Source organism: Oratosquilla oratoria, chromosome 2 (genome assembly GCF_046742065.1).
Source record: "Oratosquilla oratoria isolate Oo_2021 chromosome 2, ASM4674206v1, whole genome shotgun sequence".
NCBI classification, from domain to species: domain Eukaryota; kingdom Metazoa; phylum Arthropoda; class Malacostraca; order Stomatopoda; family Squillidae; genus Oratosquilla; species Oratosquilla oratoria.
Window position 1 is genome coordinate 34,928,343 of NC_134778.1, and position 15,831 is coordinate 34,944,173.

A 15,831-nucleotide genomic window follows, 5' to 3' on the forward strand; every position below is an offset into this window, starting at 1 on the left:
AAACAACAAAACAACAAAACAACAAAACAACAAAACAACAAAACAACAACAAAACAACAACAAAACAACAAAACAACAACAAAACAACAACAAAACAACAACAAAACAAAAACAAAACAAAAACAAAACAAAAACAAAACAAAAAAAAACAAAAACAAAACAAAAACAAAAAAACAAAACAAAAACAAAACAAAAACAAAACAAAAACAAAACAAAAACAAAACAAAAACAAAACAAAAACAAAACAAAAACAAAACAAAAACAAAACAAAAACAAAACAAAAACAAAACAAAAACAAAACAAAAACAAAACAAAAACAAAACAAAAACAAAAAACAAAACAACAAAACAAAACAACAAAACAACAAAACAACAAAACAAAACAACAAAACAAAACAAAACAAAACAAAACAAAACAAAACAAAACAAAACAAAACAAAACAACAAAACAACAAAACAACAAAACAACAAAACAACAAAACAACAACAAAACAACAAAACAACAAAACAACAAAACAACAAAACAACAAAACAACAACAAAACAACAAAACAACAACAAAACAACAAAACAACAAAACAACACAACAACACAACAAAACAACACAACAACACAACAACACAACAACAACACAACAACAACACAACAACAACACAACAACAACACAACAACAACACAACAACAACACAACAACAACACAACAACACAACAACAACACAACAACAACACAACAACAACACAACAACAACACAACAACAACACAACAACAACACAACAACAACACAACAACACAACAACAACACAACAACAACAACACAACAACAACACAACAACACAACAACACAACAACAACAACAACACAACAACACAACAACACAACAACACCAAAACACAACACCAAAACACCAAAACACCAAAACACCAAAACACCAAAACACCAAAACACCAAAACACCAAAACACCAAAACACCAAAACACCAAAACACAACACCAAAACACCAAAACACCAAAACACCAAAACACCAAAACACCAAAACACCAAAACACCAAAACACCAAAACACCAAAACACCAAAACAAAAACACAAAACCAAAACACAAAACCAAAACACAAAACCAAAACACAAAACCAAAACACAAAACCAAAACACAAAACCAAAACACAAAACCAAAACACAAAACCAAAACACAAAACCAAAACACAAAACCAAAACACAAAACCAAAACACAAAACCAAAACACAAAACCAAAACACAAAACCAAAACACAAAACCAAAACACAAAACCAAAACACAAAACCAAAACACAAAACCAAAACACAAAACCAAAACACAAAACCAAAACACAAAACCAAAACACAAAACCAAAAACAAAACCAAAACACAAAACCAAAAACAAAACCAAAACACAAAACCAAAAACAAAACCAAAACAAAAACACAAAAACAAAACAAAAACAACAACAAAAACAACAAAAACAAAAACAAAAACAACAAAAACAACAACAAAAACAACAAAAACAAAAACAAAAACAACAAAAACAACAAAAACAATAAAAACAATAAAAACAATAAAAACAATAAAAATAAAAATAAAAACAATAAAAACAATAAAAACAATAACAACAATAACAACAACAACAACAACAACAATAACAACAAGAACAAGAACAACAAGAACAACAAGAACAACAAGAACAACAACAACAAGAACAACAAGAACAAGAACAACAAGAACAAGAACAAGAACAACAATAATTATAACAATAACAATAACAATAACAATAACAACAATAACAACAATAATAATAACAACAATAACAACAATAACAACAATAACAACAATAACAACAATAATAATAACAATAACAATAACAATAACAATAATAATAATAATAATAATAATAATAATAATAATAATAATAATAATAATAATAATAATAATAATAATAATAATAATAATAATAATAATAATAATAATAATAATAATAATAATAATTGTTACACCTCCCATTAATGCCCAATCTTAATTGGAGAAACAATTCTACCTCCAATCATCGACGAACCATATTGAGTCTAAATGGCAGGGTAACAATATACTGCACATCAAATATAAATCCGTGCAGTACCTTCAAGCACGTATGTCAATAGGTTTAGGTGACCGGTGGATAATTCAAAGGGGCAAGGTTAAGGCAAAACTATGGTGTTCTAACATAACTTATTTACATATTCACTTAGGACTACACACACACTTATTTTATGCCTACCCGGACCACTTGTTACCACTAGGGTCCACCCAACACACTTAATCTAGAGATTATAGAGGAGCGGGAAGTGTCCGCTCTGTACTGGTTCAGAAATTAGAGAGAATGAGTACGAATGAGTATTCACTCGTGAATGCGGTCACCATGGGGGGGCCGCAGTTGCCAACTCACAAACCACTATCATTTATTTTATTACAGACAGCGTGAGTGGAATAATATAATACACATACAGATATCATTAACACAATAATGTACAATATACAATATGAACAATATCCTGGCTAACTAGAATAAAAGAATAATACACACGGAACATAGAATATTATCATTCATACGATCGGTAATTCAGAAGACGAAAAAACTAGGGCGGGGCTACAACTACCCGAAACAGGTGGTAACATGAAAAGTTCATCTATCAAAGGAACACAGACTTGCGGCCACGCAACATAATAATAATAAATTTTATTGAAAACAAGGCAGTCTAAGGCTGAAAATACACATATTAAGGTAAAAGGGATTAACATAGATGGTACATAACAAATGATTACCTATACATATTATGATGCTGAAGTACATCCTTCTTTGAAATCTGAACAAAATTGTGTGTGTGTGTGTGTGTGTGTGTGTGTGTGTGTGTGTGTGTGTGTGTGTGTGTGTGTGTGTGTGTGTGTGTGTGTGTGTGTGTGTGTGTGTGTGTGTGATTCACCATGGTCTTGGATCATGTGTTGAACTCGTGATGGTCAACTATCCCTCCACCTCCAAAGAGAGCTCAGAGCTCGTATATGACCGATCTATGGGTGACGTTGTGACCTTGCACGCACATGCACACAAAACTCCCCACCCATGAGAGTTGGAGCAATGACTCGCAGCGCAGTGATACTGAAATTATCTCAGCCCTGGGGGGGATTCGAACCTGGGAACTACCAATCGCGCCACCGAGTCGTGTGCGTGCGTGCGTGCGTGCGTGCATGTTTGTGTGTGTGTTTGTGTGTGTGTGTGTGTGTGTGTGTGTGTGTGTGTGTGTGTGTGTGTGTGTGTGTATTTACCTAGTTGTATCTTACGGGAAGGGGAGCTATGCTCGTAGTGCTCCGTATCTCGCAGTGTCTAAATTGTTCTTATATTCGCGTATGGTTTTTGCACACACTATCATTTCGACCAGTTTGTTCCATACATCCACCATTCTGTGGGGAAAATTATTCTTTTTCAGGTCTTTTCTATAACTGTCCTTTTTAAGTTTCTTTCCATGCCCTCTTGTATTTTTCGTATCCCAATTTATTAAGTCTTCTCTATCAAAGACTTTCGTACCTCTCATGATTCTAAAGATAGTCAACAAGTCTCCTCTTTCTCTTCTTTGTTCCAGGGTCGGTAACTCTATTTTTGACAGTCTCTCTTCGTATGACAGTTCTGAAAGTGTGTGTGTGGGGGGGGGGGGCATCTTCGTAGTTGCTCTTTGGATTCTTTCAATTTTCCTTGTATTCATTTTGGTGCTGGGTGACCATAGTGTCGTTGTTCTTATCAATGTGACTAGTATTTTCTTCGGCATTTCTTCGCCCAAATAAGTAAATGCCACTTTTATTGACCTTAGTAAGTTGTAGGTTTCTCCGATAATTTTGTTTATCTGTTTATCAGGGGACATGTTCTTTGTGATGATTACTCCCAGGTATTTTTCAAATCACACTTTCTTTACATCCTGATATCCTGTTTTTATTTTTTCTTTCAAATTCCATTATACTACATTTCTTGATGTTGAATCCACTTTCCACTTCTGACTCCATTCCCAAATTTTGTTTTGATCTCTCTACAGCGACTCACAGTCTATTTCAGTGCTCACTTTTCTCAGCAATATTGCGTCATCAGCAAATAAGTTCATGTAACTGTCCACACCCTCGTCCATGTCATCCACATAAATAGCAAACATTATTGGAGCCAGTACCGATCCCTCTGGAACTCCACTAGTCACCTCTTTCCAAGTAGAACCTTTATCTCTGAGCACTACTCTCATTTTTCTTCCATGCATGAAATCCTCCATCCATTCCAGTAGTATACTTTGTACCCCTTCTATGGTTTTCAGTTTTCCTAATAGCTTTCTATGTGGCACTTAAAAGCTTTTTGTAGATCTATAAAAGCACAATCAGCCCATCCGCCTCTTTCCTGTATTATATCTAATAGACTTGAGTAAAAGCAGATCAGATTTGTGGTACATGATCTTCCCTGTCTGAATCCAAGCTGTCTCGGGTTTAGTATGTTGCTCTCTTCCAGATGTTTTGACCATCTATTTTGATAACTTTTTCACAAATTTTGGCTACAGTATTTGTAAGCGAAACCGGTCTGCAATTTGTTGTCTTTTTTGTTACCTCCTTTATATATTGGTACGATGTTGGCCTTTTTCCAGTCTTCTGGTACTTTTTCTTCCTTAAGTGAACAATTTATTATACATTTTGCCTACCAGTTCTTCTTCACACCCCTTTAGTATCCAGTTTCCAATTCCATCCGGGCCGTGCGATTTCTGACAACAAGGCTTGTTATTTGACCCAATATTTCAGCTCGTGTTGCTATCATTTCAACCATAGAGGGAGAGAGGGATTGCACTTCTCGCCCTTCATACCAGTGCCATACGTTTTCTCTAGTGAAAACAGATTTGAAATTTTTATTCATGACCTCAGCCATTTATATATCTTCTTTGAATTCCATGTTCCCCTGGCGTAGTTCCTCTATTTCATGCTTGTTTTTCACTTTGATTTATCATTCACATATCTATAGAATAGTTTTGATTGATTCTTACACTTTTCTATTATGTCTTTTTCATAATTTCTTTTTTCTTTCCTACGTATTCTTACATATTCATTTCTTTCATTTATATATATTTGCCACTTTCTATGTTTTTTCTCTTTTTTCTAACTTTTTTTTTTTTTTTTTTTTTTGCCTCGCTGTACTTTTTGTTAAACCAGCACTTATTGTATTCCTTTTCCTGTTTTTGTCTCTGTACATATTTATCCACCCCTTCATTATAGATTTTCTTCAGAATCTTCCATTCTTTTTTCCACTCGTGTCTTTTCATTGTGAAATTTATCCTTGTAGAAAAAATCATCAGTTTCACAAGGTCCGTTTTACTGTATACCATTCTCTCTTTTCTGTATTTATCATTTCTCTTCATATGTATTTCCTCCTTTAGTTCTAGTTTAAGTAATATGTAATATTCTGACGTAAAGAATAAATCTAGTCTTGACGGTTCTTCATTATTCCTATATATGGTGTTTTCCTTTACCCATTATGTCATTGCATATTACATAGTCATGTAAAGTAATACATTGCCCCGTAATTCCTCTCCATCTTTCATTGTCATCTCTTCCCAACAGATTTCTTTACAGTTAAAAACCTCCATAAATACCACGTTTCCTTCATCTTTCAGCACCCCATTGTATCTTCTAACATTTTAGAGTAATCTCTCTCTCTCTCCAAGAACCCGTTTTTTGGGGGGCACATATATCACCACAAACATTTTATTTTTCATGCCTTTATCTTCAATTCCTATCGTGATCATTTCTACACTGTTCCCTCCATTTGTAACCTTCGTCACATTTATTTTTTTCTTAGCCAAGAACATGACTCCTCCACCCTGTTTTTCCTATCTATTTTTAAGCCAGTGATTATATAACCCATATCCAACACTGTTAGGTGACAGCGGACCCCTTAATTTTGTCTCTACAATTGACATTATGTCTGATTTTGCTTCTGATATGTAATCATTAAGCTCATTTAATCCTGAAATTAAATAATTTATACTAGTATAAGCCATTTTTAATTTTCTGCACTTCCCATCTCTTTTTTTGTTCCTTTTGTTTCCTTTTCTTTAAGATACCCTTTTCTCGGTCTCATTTCTAACACTCCAAAAGAACTTCTTTTTCTCGGGCTCCGTTCTTTTTTCGTTTTTTTTTTTTTTTTTTTTTTAGCTTCGCTACTTAATGTTCGCTCTCTTTCTCTTTTTTATAGTGCTCAGTATTACCTAACTTACTTGTTTTTGCTAATATCTCTTCCTCTGCCTTTGTGACCTTGGTTTGATCTTTAGGGGTCGATTTCCTTCTACATACCTTCTTATTCTATGCACTTCCTCTATTTCCTTTTCTAATTCTTGCTCTTTATCTTGTATTACTCTCAAAACATCTATTGCTAAATATTTCTCTTCTTTTTCTCTCATGAATCTAAGTAGTTTTTTTCAGTCCAAATACTACTATACACTTTTTTGTCTATTGTATCTCTCATTGATTACCTGAATGACTGTTTCCTTTGTTTTCTTTTGTATTTGTTGCTAAACAATTTCTTTAAAAGATACCTTATCCTTTTCGTAATTTTTTTTTTCTTCTTCTTCTTGCTGGAGATGCAATATTTTTTCCTCGTCTATACTTCCTCTAATTTTTTTGGTCATTATTTTCATTTGTTCATTCACCTCTTTTATGGTCGTATTATTTGCTGTTTCTTTGCTTTTCAGTTCCTAATTTTCATGTTTTGTCTCAGCCAATTCTGTTTTTAGGACATTCACTTCCCGAATTGTTTCAGTATTTTCTTCCTTTAATTCACTAATCTCTTTGTAATACACATCATGTTGATCCCTGACCCTTGTGACGAATTCTATCAAAGCTCTCATTTCCTTTTCTATGTTAACAATTCTACTCAAGTTACCTCTTTCATAACGAAAACCCGAAAATGGCCTTTCTTCGTAGTTATCTAATTGTTTTCTTAAGTCTAGTGGGATCTCCATGCTCTTGTTTACGTTTCGTTTCGCTGCTCCACCAACAGGGGTCTCATGTAGCCTCTTTTCATTTCCTTCTATTTTTTTTTCTTTTTTTTTTTTCACTAATTTTCACTATATCAGCTTACCTCGGGCATCCACGAGCACTCCCCCTTCCCATTCAACACAACCTAGTTATCCTGATATTGTAGGATTGATAAAAGGTCTTGTTTTTAATGTAGTCCCCAAGAGCGCCAATTCTGACGTGTGATTCACCATTATCTTGGATCACGTGTTGGGCTCGTGATCGACAGCTATTTCTCTCTCGGAAGAGAGCTCAGAGCTCATACATAACCGATCTATGGGTAATGCGCACACACACCCAACTCCCCACCCACTAGAGTTGGGGTAACACCTCGCAGCCCAGTGATACTGAAACTATTTCAGCCCTAGATGGGATTCGAACCCAGACCGCCGTAGTGGCAGGCAGGACCTCTACCACTGCACCACGATATATATATATATATATATATATATATATATATATATATATATATATATATATATAGAGAGAGAGAGAGAGAGAGAGAGAGAGAGAGAGAGAGAGAGAGAGTAATATATATCCAGGGCGAATGGAAACGCCATTTATTCAGTAGATGTTTTAGTATGACCATTCTCATTATCAGTGCAGCACCCAGCAATATAGCCATACAGGTTTTGTAAAACCAAAATATAGATAAACAGATATGAAACAATGAACAAATAAAATACTATGAAATGCACCAGAATAAGATTTAACCTAATAATATCGCCCCCACAAGTCAGAACCATATATCCAGTTTATTTGGTCGTAATACCAAACACAGCGTGAACCATGTGAAGGAAAACTAACCATACGTTGGGTCACTTAATGATTTTAATCTCAGCTAAGAGCAAATATTGATTTATACTAAATCTCCATATCCAAATATCATTGTCTGAAGAGGTAATCAGAACATCTTTTACTTCGTGAACACTATTTTGCATGTTCCCAACAGGGCCCCGACATGGGTAAGTGCCACCCCGGGGCGATTCGAAATGTGCTCCCCACACACACACCACCACTACCACCACCTTCCACATCTGATGGTCACTGGCACGATTCACATGTAACATTCATCCACAAAACAACGTTTATACACAAATCATTCATACACACAACTCATGATAAATAAGTCATGCATTAAATGTACATTAGGGGAAATCTGCCTTAACCCTCTTTTCACCAAAAGTGCCCCCCTCCCCCCCCCCTCGAAAAAAAAAAAAAAAACACGTGCCGCCCCTTGTCGGGGCCCTGGTTCCCAATGCTGACCGATATTTTATGAAAACATACTTTGACGCCAATGTATCCTTGGAGACACACTCCATATCATTATAAGTCTTGTTTACTAACGAAACAACTGTTTATGGCTTCAACGTGAGGCTTTTTAAGATGTTGTCTAATATTGCAAATAAAGATATTTTGTAAAGTTTTCAATAATACTCTGTGCAGACAAATCGATGGTGTAGCAATAGGTAGTCCGCTAGAGAAATATAATCCTGTCACATGAACAAGTTTAATTAAGTAATCACTATTCCGAGTTTAAGTCTGTTATATCAGTAGTCTCACTAAGATTTTTATTTGATTAACTATCATAAATTAAAAGACATGATGGTGTTCGAACGCACTGAACGGAATTCAGGTAACTTATTGTTTCTTTAAGGATGCACACAACTATTTGTATCTATTTTATAAGGCAATATATTTGCCATAATTACTTAAAAGACATGGTGTTCGAACGCACTGAACGGAATTTAGATAACTTATTGTTTCTTTAAGGATGCACACAACTATTTGTATCTATTTTATAAGGCAATATATTTGCCATAATTACACAAAACCACTAATTACGTTATTATTTCATGTCATACGGCTCTTCTATAGAAAGGCTACGGGGTAAAATACGAGGATATGTAGGTGATATATCAATTTCACAATGAGTGTTATATATTCTTAATCTGATTCCCTAGTGATAAAGTAACATAATCATCGTTGCGTGAGCGACCATAAGTCATCGTTTTATCAAAGAAAAATAAATCAAGTAGTTACTCACAGACCAAGGTTTCCACCATTCAAATGGGTAGCGACGACACTCATGATATGGGAAGTGCATTTACCATACTCTTCACACTGCCGGCACAAGTCTAATGTACTTGTAGTTGGTAAAGACAGTTCCTGCCCTACATTTTGGTTTGTTTTTTGCGACAGAAGAGAAAAAGTAGGTAAGTGTAAGTAATTTTTTTCCTAAGGTATCATAAAACAACCTTTACCTTCGAGTTGATAGACATCGACATTTTTCGCCAGACCATGGGAATGGTGCGTTCATCCTTTCTTGGCACTACATTGTTGTTGTCCTCATAACTGTCATAGAATATGAAACCCAAACGAAAGGGATGAATAAAAAGAGATACGTGGAATAGTATTCTCTCAGAAGGAATGTTAGTTGCTTATGGCGGAAAATAGCTTGTCGTTGTGAGCCAAGGTTCAAAAACTCCTTGTGTAACGGTTTGCATGATCGACTATAGTAGTTCTCAGTGTTTAAGAAAACGCACATCAGTAGATATGAGCTGAAAACTTATAAGAAAAATATGGCTTACTTTGAAAATGTGACTTATTCTGATCTTGATTTTAATGTTTATCCATTTGCGCAAGTTTACAAAAAGATGTGATCTTAAATTATTTCACTAAGGACTTTAGAATTACCTTTAGATATTATGAGCATAAACTAGTACAGGATTTTATTGGAGGTATAAAAATACCAATGGAAAAGAGGGGACTTTAGATACAGGTTGCTATAAATTTGTGTTCAATATAGTTTTCATCTGCTCTCCACCAGACTAAAGCAGATTGACAGTACCCGCGTCGCCATGTCTCCGCATGGTGATCAAGAAGTTACTCACTTCCCCCCCCCCCCAAATGAGACAAAATCTCTTGATTTTATTATTCATCTAATTGTGTCGATATAATGAAGAATTAAGTGAAGTGTTGCTGTTTTTACCTTGTCTCTGCGTAAACGATTAGGAATAGAGTAGAAGATTGAGGTTTCTGCCCATTGTAAAGCCATATTCATTTCCTCGTATTACATTCACTTACAGAAGCTTTATATTATACAGAAATGCACCATCGAATATAATATATCTTCTTAATGAAACGAGAACACTATACTTACCAAGTTAACTTCTATCCTTTGGTGTCAAATTTAATCTTACTTCAGTTTACAGTACGATTTGTTTCGGTGATTTCTACGTCCACATAAATTTCCTGGGGTATTAGACATACCTCATAATGTTTTAAAAGTAGATATTCTAATCGTTGATAAGCTAGTATGTCTCCTACAGTTCATGTAGTGTACATGCATGTACATGTAGTGTACATTCCACCTGTATCTAATTTTCATTCGATCATACTCATCTGCCAAGATAATCTCAACGCGTTAGCTAGAACAAAATCTACAGAATAGTTTGCCTAGGCAAAAGAGTATGTCAAGATTGTCTTAAAACTCCTCACTATGATGATGTTCATTAACCTAAATAAAGTCGTCTGTCCTTAGCCATAATAGAATTTATAAGCTTTTATTTTTGTTCTTGGTACATGGAGTCTTCCAAAATGTTCCTCACTTTCACAATGTCAATGAATTTCTGATGGTGCGATATACATCATTTCTCAGTTCTGAATCCAAATTATCTAACACTAGTTAATTCTCTACAGGTCCTCGGACTTCTATTTTTTTTTTTTTTTAATTAATTCCTACAACGATACTCTTTCCTGGAGCAATATATCTTTATATCCCTACAGAGCCAAAAGGAAATTCCTTTTTAGAGATATCCAGCCTTGACCTTGTATACATTCACGGTCATAACTACCACCGTGTACGGGCTTAGTGACATGTGCTCCTCTGGAACCTTTAAAATTTGCATTGAATTGTATTTGTGTGAAGGCCATTTGCGTGTAAGAATAAACCTAAAAAGAAATAGAATATCCTCGGAAATGTATTTGACTTTAAAAGACTCGCCGAAAATCTTTACACTGTTTACTGACTTGCGAACATTTACTACCGTGTTAAGTGCGATTTAAAACAAGTTACTGTCTAAGGAGTGTTTGATAACATCACTTGCAGACACCATTTTTATACTGTCACCGGTAACTTTATTTGCATCCTTTGAATCTGCAATGCGATCGGTAAGGCTTTTCTCCTCACTTCGCCATGCACATTCGCCAAGTCCATATACAGAACACAGCCGTTGCCTTTTTCCTAAATACATTTGACTTTTTCTAATTCATTGTAAAGACCTCGTCACTGCATTCCCTCTCCCTCATGACTTAATCCTCCTTCACCTTCTGTTTCATCCATGTTGCCTTCCTCGCCATTTCACATTATTTTGCCTACCTTTCTCGATATTCCTAGTTAACTCTTTCCTCCAGCTTCTACATAATAAAGTTTGGCATCCAATCACTGTTCCATTCCTCCTCTTCCAACCATTAGCCATGAAAAAAAATTCTCACTAATACAACACAAACAACAGAGCAACGTTTCTTCCCAGATATATCTATAGGAGGGCCCGAGGACTATCTCTTACCACAGATAATAATAGATTTGTATTTTATATTTTCTTTTTTATCAGTATGTACCCTTTCGTTATTCCAAAGAAAGTTGATAGAAATGATATGCAATGAGGCACAAATCTATCTTTGAAGAAATAATATTTATTATGAAAAAAATATATAAATAAATTAGAAGCACTTGCGGTGAACAATTCCTGGGCCGGATTCGTCGTACTCCTCCTTGGTGATCCACATGGCCTGGAAAGTGGACAGGGAAGCCAGGATAGAACCCCCGATCCAGACTGAGTACTTGCGCTCAGGTGGAGCGATAATCTTGATCTTGATACTGGAAGGAGCGAGGGTGGTGATTTCTTTCTGCATGCGGTCAGCAATACCAGGGTACATGGTGGTGCCACCAGACAGAACGTTGTTAGCGTACAGGTCCTTCCTGATGTCAATATCGCACCTCATGATGGAGGTGTAGACAGTCTCGTGGATCCCAACAGATTCCATACCTAGGAAAGAAGGCTGAAAGAGAGACTCCGGACCACGGAAGCGCTCGTTACCAATGGTGATAACTTGACCGTCGGGGAGTTCGTAGGACTTGTCCAAGGAGGATGAGGCAGCAGCCACGTTCATCTCACCTTCGAAGTCGAGAGCCACGTAGCAAAGCTTCTCCTTGATGTCACGAACGATTTCCCGTTCAGCCGTGGTAGTGAAGGAGTAACCACGCTCAGTCATGATCTTCATAAGGTAGGCAGTAATATCACGACCAGCCAAGTCCATACGGAGGATAGCGTGAGGAAGACAATACCCTTCGTATACAGGGACGGTGTGGCTGACACCATCACCGGAGTCAAGCACAATACCAGTGGTACGTCCGGAGGCGTAAAGAGACAACACAGCCTGGATGGCAACATACATGGCAGGGCAGCTAAAAGTCTCAAACATGATCTGAGTCATCTTCTCACGGTTAGCCTTAGGGTTGAGGGGAGCCTCGGTCAGGAGGCAAGGGGACTCCTCAGGAGCAACGCGAAGTTCATTGTAGAAAGTGTGGTGCCAGATCTTCTCCATGTCATCCCAGTTGGTAATGATGCCGTGTTCGATGGGATACTTCAGAGTCATGATACCGCGCTTTGCCTGAGCTTCATCGCCGACGTAGGCGTCCTTCTGACCCATACCGACCATCACACCCTGATGACGAGGGCGGCCGACAATGGAGGGGAAGACAGCTCGGGGAGCGTCGTCACCGGCAAAGCCGGCCTTGACCATCCCAGAGCCATTGTCGCAGACAAGCGCGCACTCCTCGTCGTCACACATGGTGATTGGTCAGCTAGGGCTGAAAAAAAAAAAAAAATGCTAGAATTAATACATTCAAATACATTGATATTGTTTACATGTGTTAGAGGAAGCTTATTCTAACTAAAGAATTTAAATGAAGAACAATGCAGGGTCACTGTTCCTCATTATAAGATAATTTCAGTATCGGTTCACTGTGGGGTGTTACTCCAACTCTCGTGGGCGGGGAGTTGGGTGTGTGTGTGCGTGTAAGATCACAGTATTACCCATAGATTGGTCATACGAGCTCTGAGCTCTCATGCGGGAGGTTAATAACTGTTGATCACGAGTCCAACACGTGATCCAAAACCATGGTGAATCACACACACACACACACACACACACACACTCTTATAATTACTGTATTACTCATAAAAGAACTCTATTGTATTATTGTCAGTGTATCACTGCTATCTCAATAAACCTATTATTATTATTATTATTATTATTATTATTATTATTATTATTATTATTATTATTATTATTATTATTATTATTATTATTATTATTATTATTATTATTATTATTATTATTATTATTATTATTATTATTATTATTATTATTATTATTATTTTACACATACACACACACACACACACACACATTTTCTCCTTCCTGTTTATCGTTCTACTTCTTTATTTATTCTTTTTCCTACCTATCATTCTTTCTCAATCCCACGGTCCCCCTATTTTCTTTCGTTTTGTCCCAACTTTCTTACCCGTAAATGCTCCTCTTGTACTGATTCATGTGTGAGTTATAATTTACTCTTTATTCCATCGGTTTGGTTAATATTTTAAAGCCACTAAACCAGCGTTCCTGAACTTGTTTTCTCACATATCCCATGCTTATGTATTCTTGTTCTCTAGCTTCCTGGAGAAGACCACTTCAAGACTTCGTTGGGTACCCACGAACTCCCACAAGTCTTCCTGCTGAGGCTCTACTTGGGAAACTCCGTGGATCCCTAGTAGTTCATGGTTGAGGGTTAAATGGACCTTAGGTTGAAGGTCATATGGTCCCTAGGTTGAAGGCCACTACTCTAGAAGCTCTGCCTAGGACCCAGCCTTAGCTGATTACAACCGCTCGGCTTTGAATGGAACAGACTGTTAAGGACGTCATCGAGATGACTAAATTCTTCGAGATCACACAAAGTCTTTGCCTCCCGATCTCAGTTCGAAGTTGATATGCTGTGCCCCTTCTCCATCGAGTGGATTATCGCAACACTGAATGGAATGAAATGTCGTCTCCAAGAACAAGTATCCCTCGGCATAAAAAGGGCGAGAATTACTCGCCGTTTAGCCAGGATAAAATCTATAAAGAGCATCATGGAATGAATTTTTTTTCGACAACTAGACTGAATTGCTAAAGTATTCCCTTCCACTTCACAAGGAGACCGTTTTAATCCCGTGACTTCTTGAGGTTTCCTCCACCCGATCAAAATTTCCTTGCGAAAGAAAATATGAGCTCCGGTTTACTGGTAGATGTATCCTTGTAGATAATCTCACGCCATTGAAACAGAATAGAACAAGTTTCTTTCCACAGCTAGAGGATGAATCAAAATAGATTTTGATTCCTTTATGGTGATTAATCATTGTCACCAATGAAATGCTTGTATATTACAATGGTCCGGGTGTTGCCGAGTCGATCATTTGATGACTAAAGAAAAAAATGTGGTCCACTTTGTTTGGGAATAGAATTTCACCTAAGTATCTTAAATGCTTTTTGGTTTGATTATCTGATAACAACCCTATGACGAGCCTATACCAGGAGGCGCTTAACGTCGTCCGAAGCCACTGTGGTGAGTTGATCAAAATCCAAGTACGAAGTTCGATTTTCAAAAAGTACCTGTGACTGCCACTTGCAACTAACCACGACCTATTGACAATACAGAGAGGAGAATCTAGATTTGACTATTTCGATAGGAATATAATCTATAAGGATTTAATTTTGGTTAACCCCAGATTTTTTTCCAGTCGGGGTTACGTTAGCATTTTGAAAAGGCAAGGATCGATCTCAAGAGCCTATAAAAATCTTTACGGGTTTTACTCTAGTTCAGGCCAGACGGTTTTATCTAACAAAGTTTTAATCTAACGAAAGTTTTAAAGTGCAATGTTATTCTTTTCGTTTACTCTTCTTTTTTCTTTGATTTATGAATTATCCCTTATTTTCACCTAGTAGATTGATTATGAAGAATCACACTCGCCATCGCTTTTTTTTTGTTCACAATGAGCGAGGATGTAGGAAGCTACGAACTGGTCACTGAAAATTCCACTGCCGTGGCCACCGCCGTCGGTGTTCTAATCACGCTGCGGGGCTATGAGTCATAGCTTCCCTACTTACATCGTTTCTACCTGACACGTCCGAGCCTGAAGCAGACTGACGCACCTCCCATCCGTAGGGAACCTCTTATACCTTTTGCCCATACCCTAAAATACATGGGAGTTTGCGGCATTCTTTGGACAGGTATGAAAAAAAAAAATGGGGAGGGGGACAAGCCATATCTGGGTACCTTACGATGGTTGAGCCAAGGTGTTGTGTCATCTCTGCAAAAAAGGGTTTCATTTCCGTTCGTTGTTTTCTTTATTGTATCTTGTTTGATCTGCGTAGACTGATATGCCACGGAACTATGTTAATCTTACTCAAACATCACGGATTTTTTTCAGCAATGCTATCCGAATGAGTGTTTTGTAATCCTTATTTCCTGTTGTTTTTTAATGTTCTTTAATATTATTTTCATATTAATTTTTGCTCTACAGGTTCTGCAAGACAGAGAGGAATGGATGAAGAGGCTAGCCCGACTGACAGAGCCGAAGGGAAAACAAGGTAATATTTGCATTTTGGCAGGAGTGCTGTACCAACGATTGATTTAATATTTCTTCCTCGGTAGATC

The 15,831-nt window shown here is 36.8% G+C and overlaps 2 protein-coding genes across 2 annotated transcripts in view; both read right to left on the reverse strand.

The window, feature by feature from the left end:
• LOC143038147 (actin, muscle-type A2-like) overlaps positions 1-2,354 on the reverse strand; it is a 20,935-nt gene extending 18,581 nt beyond the window's left edge. Inside the window, exon 1 of the mRNA XM_076207174.1 lies at positions 2,263-2,354. The gene's annotated coding sequence lies outside the window, so the exon portion shown is untranslated. The remainder of the gene's footprint in view (positions 1-2,262) is intronic.
• Positions 2,355-10,133: 7,779 nt separating this feature from the next.
• On the reverse strand, positions 10,134-15,320 carry LOC143038161 (actin-5, muscle-specific-like). Its single transcript, XM_076207183.1, has 2 exons — positions 15,282-15,320; positions 10,134-12,945 (listed from the first exon to the last, which is right to left on the reverse strand). The coding sequence occupies exon 2, from the start codon at positions 12,924-12,926 to the stop codon at positions 11,796-11,798; it is 1,131 nt and encodes a 376-aa protein (XP_076063298.1). The 5' UTR covers positions 12,927-12,945; positions 15,282-15,320; the 3' UTR covers positions 10,134-11,795.
• Positions 15,321-15,831: the final 511 nt, after the last annotated feature.

Bases quoted from the DNA above. Each gene is read 5' to 3' on its own strand.
- LOC143038161 (XM_076207183.1), bottom strand. From the start codon at position 12,926: ATGTGTGACGACGAGGAGTGCGCGCTTGTCTGCGACAATGGCTCTGGG.